Source organism: Poecile atricapillus, chromosome 1 (assembly GCF_030490865.1).
Source record: "Poecile atricapillus isolate bPoeAtr1 chromosome 1, bPoeAtr1.hap1, whole genome shotgun sequence".
Classification (NCBI taxonomy): Eukaryota; Metazoa; Chordata; class Aves; order Passeriformes; family Paridae; genus Poecile; species Poecile atricapillus.
Genome location: NC_081249.1, coordinates 126,243,626 through 126,249,625, shown reverse-complemented (window position 1 = coordinate 126,249,625; position 6,000 = coordinate 126,243,626). Strand labels below are relative to the sequence as shown.

Here is a 6,000-nt window from a genome sequence, read left to right as displayed (position 1 = left end):
AGACACTTGGGTGACAGGAGGTCTGCTGAAATGGCTCTTTCAAGATATATTTTCTGCTGCAAATATGAGTTCCACCTAAATTTACTTTTCTCCTGTAATATAAACAGCCAAATCTGTAATACGAACACATTTAAGTGGAAAATATGGGTCTAGAATTATGGACCCATATTTGCAGATTGAGAGTATCTGTAGTAAATTCAATTGATGTGGGTTCACATTACTGTATTTGAGGAAAATTAGTTGTTACTGACCTGAGCACTGAATATTTAATTGACCTGTTAGAAATTACATTAAAACACTGTGAGTCGTGATGACATTTTCTTAATAGCTGCTTCAGTTCACTGTGCATGTGTGGAAAATGAGATTTTAAATTTACCTATTATGGGATAAACCCTACTCCATCTAGAAACTCATATCTCTGGTGTTAGCTGAAGCTGACAGAATGAGGTTCTGTGCATAAATTCACTACAGAATTTGATTTGATTTATCAGGGATTGCCATGCTATCAGAATGATAGCAACAGGATTTTATTTTGAATTAGTTTTTTATGAAATTTATTAACTCATTTTTTATACCAATATATCCATGGCTCACACATATATTTCTGCTTAGTGAGGAAAGTGTTAAAGTCCATCACTAATACAATATTTTTAAAGCTTTACAGTACCATACATTTTAACAATCTTGGAAACTTAAGAAGCTGTTTCAAAATAAGCAAAAAAGCAGAGTTCATCCTAGAATATCTGATTCAACACTTTTCTTTGAATAGTTGCTCATGACAGAGGTCATTCTATATTTTGTAAAGTTTTAAAATTCAGTCAATATAGAGCTTATTAAATGAAGAGCTCACAAGAAAGACATTAAGGCAGAGACTTCTTAACCCTCACAATCAAGGGAGAAAAAAGCAGCCCCCATTGTCACACTGCTTGAAGCAGGACAGATTTCTCATATACAGAAAATGTGGAGGCAATCACAGCTTCACAATCTCCTGGTGCCTTTCATCTAAACACCACATAACACTCAAGAAACATTAATGAAGTAAGCTGCTTAATATATCTAAAAAGTACAGTAAGGAAGGAATGTGGGAGAGTTTTGGCAGATATCCTAGTACCCTGAAGTTGCTGATCATAAAGTGATCCAAAGCAATGTTTGAAAGGCATGAAGAAAAAAATGACATATTTTTTCATAATCTAAAGAGTGCTTTGTGAAAAGTTAAGGTAAAAAACACTAATAAGATATTTCTGGTTGAGTAGTTTTCAATATATGCTGTTTGTCAATGAAAGGAAAAAGCAAGAATTAAGAAGAATGTTCATGAAAAAATACTGATTTTGAAATCACATCTGTTATTTAGGTTATCATCCATTTCTCAACTTCCAGAGATCCTAAGAGTTCCATTTTAGTTTTAAAAATACAGGACTAGTTAGAAAACCAGAAAAATGAAAATTCAAGTTACATTTAATTAAACTCTTCAGATTATTTAGCATAGATGCAAACAACTTTCCACAAAAACAGTAGCTTGAATGTTAAAACACATCTGGGCATTAGCACTTCCTGTTCTTGTAAGGCTTGGAGAGAAAATTATCACTGTGTAATGATTTTAAATCATTACAAAATCATTAAAATCTCACATTATGAGATAAAACACACACACACACACACCATCAAAGATTTTCCTAGAATTCTGTGAATTTCTCTAGGAAATTTCAGTCAATGTGAATAAAGAGCTTTCTGTTAGTGTGTATCCTCTCATGAAGCACATCTTCATACAGCCTAAGAATGTATACTAGCATCATTTGAAGCCAGTATTTGAACATTTTTTGGAAATGTTTCTCTCATAGTTTATTAAAAAATAGCAACAGTTAAGAACTGGACTCAGACTGTAACATCCCTTTCATTTCAAAGTATATACTTGCAGCTTTTAGAATTATTTTTCTCCTAATACAGATGAAGCTAAAACATTTATTAAAAAAAACCTAAAAAATGTCCTAACTATAGAAAAATATCAGTGATAAAACATCATTAGAAGCATTTAACATCAGAGCAACAAATTCTTGGCTTCATCACCTTAATTCAGCTATATTAAACAAAACATTTTGTTAGATGGCAATGATAAAGTCTTGTGTGTCTTGGCAGGAAAATATAATGGAAACCCCAGTAACAACTTTTCTCATTCTGTTCCTTTGCTCTGATAAACCACATGTTCATGGGTTTAGAATAAATAAGTCATAAATAACAACAGGACTAAACCAAAATAAAATTGTTCATGTGTTATCTTACTGTATACCTATCACCTTCATTATTGTTTAAAGATTTTTGGCTCCCACTTATACAAAGCTCTCTTCCATATTTGTGCACAGCAGAAAAGAATCCACGAGTCTGGGCTTTACCAGCTGCTGAAAATCTGACTCTTCCAGTCCATCAGGACTCATAACTGCTAGTCTCCTCAAGGCTGCCTAGAAAAACAAAACAGCATCATTGCAATGCAGTCAGGGTTGGCAAACTCTTCATTGCAGGAATCCATTATAACCATAACTAAATGACAGCCAGAACTCAAAACTGAACTGTGCAGGTCTATGAATTCTGCTGCTGGGTAATCTCTCCTTACTGTCTTCATCTTCCTTCATGCAAAGTTATTAAATGACAATTCTATTGGGCCACATTACTTTTAGACTTGAGCAGCAGGTCTAAGTACAGTACAAGTCCTCAGACACCAGCGACAATACCTATCAGAGCTTGAAACAGCTTATGTCTCAAGGACAATATTTTTGCCACATTTTTATCAGAAAACATCTTCAGGCAGTTACTAAAACATCAGGAGAAGCAGAATTTCTGAGACAGGGAGGTAGGTAAGGTCTCAAGCAGGAGGCATGGATTCAAGGAATGTACAGCAACGACTTCAATGAGATAGAAGAATCATAGTATGGTTTGCTGCCATTGCTCTGTGGTCTCTGCTCTAACCACTCAAGATTAACAAGCTTTCTTGGCATGTAGGAAGAATAATCACAGCATTTTCTATGCTCACATTTATACTTTCATCATCCTGAATGAGACCTGCTTAAGTGAACAAGCTTCAATAACTGAGCTTTACTTTTACATTTAAAATAACACTAATATCATAAAGCACTGCCAAACAATATTCTTCAGTCTTCATTCACCAGAGCTTGTGCTCCAACCCTAGATGACACATGTCCTCAGAGCCCTTTCACAGAATGCTTGGTGAAATCATTCAGCTCTGCCTTTTGGCTCACAGTCCATGCAGTGCAGATGGGATTTTTCTCTTGAGCAGAGAAAGTGTTAAGCTTCTCTTGCCCACTCTTTGGCTGGGCACTATATTGTCTTGGTGACACAAATAAAACAAAAAAATTGGATTGGAGTGGAAGCAAGACATATCTTTTCCCCTTTTTGGATGCTTTACATAAATATTTTCATATATATGTGTGAGTGCAGATAAAGGGTTGCTACCCCAATGACTCAAGGCTAATTTCAATAATCATAGAACCATCACAGAATGGGATTTAGGAATTAATGAATCCTTAAGTTCCAAAGTGTTCCAAGGAAATATTTTGGTGCCCAATAATGTGAAGATGGAGCCATTTTTTCTTTATGTGCTTAAATCTTCAATCTGAGGATGAATAATTGACAGCATACAGGATTCTGCTTAAGGGGAAAAGCAGGAGACCCTAACATGAATTTAAAGCATTTCTGCAATACTTATATGTTTTGAAATCTAAAGGGATGTTTTCTCCTTAATTTTCCAGTGTAAGCATGAAAGGAAGACTAAAATGTACATACCAGACATGCCACTAAAACAGAATCACTGTTATTTCTTTCTGTTGGTGATCTGCAAAGTTTAATCAGGCGAGGAATACCTGAGTGCACAAAAGAGTGTCGGAAGAAATAATTTAGAAAAACAACTTCTTATTTTGTGATATTTTTTAGATGCATCATGTTTATTTTTTTTTAATAGATATGATCTCTAATGCAAAGTTGATATGCAAATACTTAAGGGACTTTCCATGGAGCTCTGCAGTTCAGAGCAGTCATAATTAATGATTGTAAAGCATAAACAAATGAATTTGGTTTACATGCTGCTGCAATTTCAGAGTGGAAATTGTGACCTCCATTTCTTCCGTACCAATCATCCCACACACCCTTAAAAAAACTCCTACCCAAAGAACACATTCCCTCCCATGGGATTCATCACATCTGGAGCTGCTGGGGTCCCAGTTTTCTGTGCCCTGACAGATCCTGCCCGAGGCAGCAGTGTCAGCTGGCACAGTAAGGCACAGCTATGTGTTGAGTGGGTGCTGCACCTCAGGTTCCTCTGGGGAAAGAGGAAGAGGTTTATTTAGCTCCATATCCTCAGTCATCCTCTGGACTGACTTTATATGGAATATCTTTCATAAAGTTTCCCAAGTGAGGATAAAAATTAAAAAGAGCTTCTCCATGACTGGCAGTTCCCCCCTCTTTCAGTGCCATTAAGCAGGAGGCACATCCTTACAGCTGAGTTTTACTGCTGCCTCTGCCACCTCCGGATCTCGGCTGAGCCGTGCCAGGGTAACTGCAGATTTCTGCTGGACTCGCTCACAAGCTGCAACTTCTGCTGGATTTCCCGAGGAGGATTTTTCAAAGAGCATTTCCATTAAAAGCTGAACACCTAAAAGAATGCAAGAGCCGTCGCTATCCACTCTCCAACAAAAAAAAAACCCCAGTGCAAAAAAGTGAAGGGAAGAGGAAAGCTGGGTTAATACAGACCAGCCACTGCCCAAAAAGGGAATGGAGAATACACAAATGAAGGCTGCAATTTTGACATCAGCACTCAGGTGCATGTGATCTATGTGTAAGTCCTTCTTCACTAGGAAGCTACAGAACTTCTGGATCTAGAAAATTACTAACTCTTCCCTTCTCTAAAACTTTGTATTTTAAATTTCACTAATTTATTTCAGTCAACCAAATGTAATTCTTTATTTTCTTCTAATTTAAACTAAAGTTAATAATGACCTGAAAAATCTGTAGTGACATATTTCAGGTCTCTAAATGAAGTTTCACTCTCATTTAAAGTATTTTTTGTTTGTTTGTTTGTTTGTATGTTTTTAAGCAAGCCTTTGAAAGTTTCCTTCTCAAACTGTGTAAGGGTATTTTAGAATGAGGAATCCTTTAATGAAGGAAATTATGAAATTCTGTTTCTTGAAATTTACTGTGTGACTCTTTGCTCCAGAAGAGACAATGTCATCAATGTCAAAGCGACTTCACTAATTTATTGTTGTCTGTAGGAGCTGATATTCTTCTTGTAGCACCACAAAAAAACCAAACCATGATGATTTCTCTTTTCTAGATTATTTTAAGTGTAAAGACAATTATGTACTATTAGACTCCATATGCTATTAGGCATCGAGATTACATCAGGTAGCATCAGAGGATTTGAACGGTTAAAACATTTGCATAAATAATTCAGAGAATTATCATCAGAGCCATGCAGCTAGATAATTATCAATCAACATACAAAAAAGTCAGAGCTGAGAAGAAAGTACCTACATTCTCCAGCATTTGAAGATTGTTCTCAGAATGTGGCCTCTGACTAGCACCTGCTTATTATAACATTATGCAGTCACTAAAAAGATTTTACACAAGATGAGTGCCAGCCCCTCTCAAAAGCCAGGGGAAAATGCTTCTTGTGAAATTCCATGACAGAGTATATACACAAATTTTACTTGTTGTCATTGTCCCTGACAATCCACTGCAGTGTCTAACATGAGTTCAGCCTACTTGGCCTAGCAAAGCAATATATGTGAGTTTTCACTGTAATTTAATGTTTCCCACCAAAAATGAAAAAAAAAAAAAGAAAAAAGCAAAGGCAGCCATCTTACTATATTGCTTGGCCTTGAATTTGCTGGCAGGTGCATTAATAAGGCATTTACATCTTACCACAATATTACCAGTATTACCACAATACAAGTTGCTGAAACACTTTTCACTACTTTGCTTTGCATCTAGGAATAA

At 36.0% G+C, this 6,000-nt stretch overlaps 1 protein-coding gene across 1 annotated transcript in view; it reads right to left on the bottom strand.

Moving 5' to 3' along the window:
• Nucleotides 1–2,099: 2,099 nt before the first annotated feature.
• Nucleotides 2,100–6,000, bottom strand: part of LOC131582324 (protein inscuteable homolog) — a 128,421-nt gene continuing 124,520 nt past the window's right edge. The window contains exons 11-13 of the mRNA XM_058845391.1: nucleotides 4,502–4,657; nucleotides 3,793–3,869; nucleotides 2,100–2,453 (exon numbers count right to left, since the gene is read on the bottom strand). Coding sequence (XP_058701374.1) covers nucleotides 2,325–2,453; nucleotides 3,793–3,869; nucleotides 4,502–4,657 — 362 coding nt within the window. The 3' untranslated portion in view covers nucleotides 2,100–2,324. The remainder of the gene's footprint in view (nucleotides 2,454–3,792; nucleotides 3,870–4,501; nucleotides 4,658–6,000) is intronic.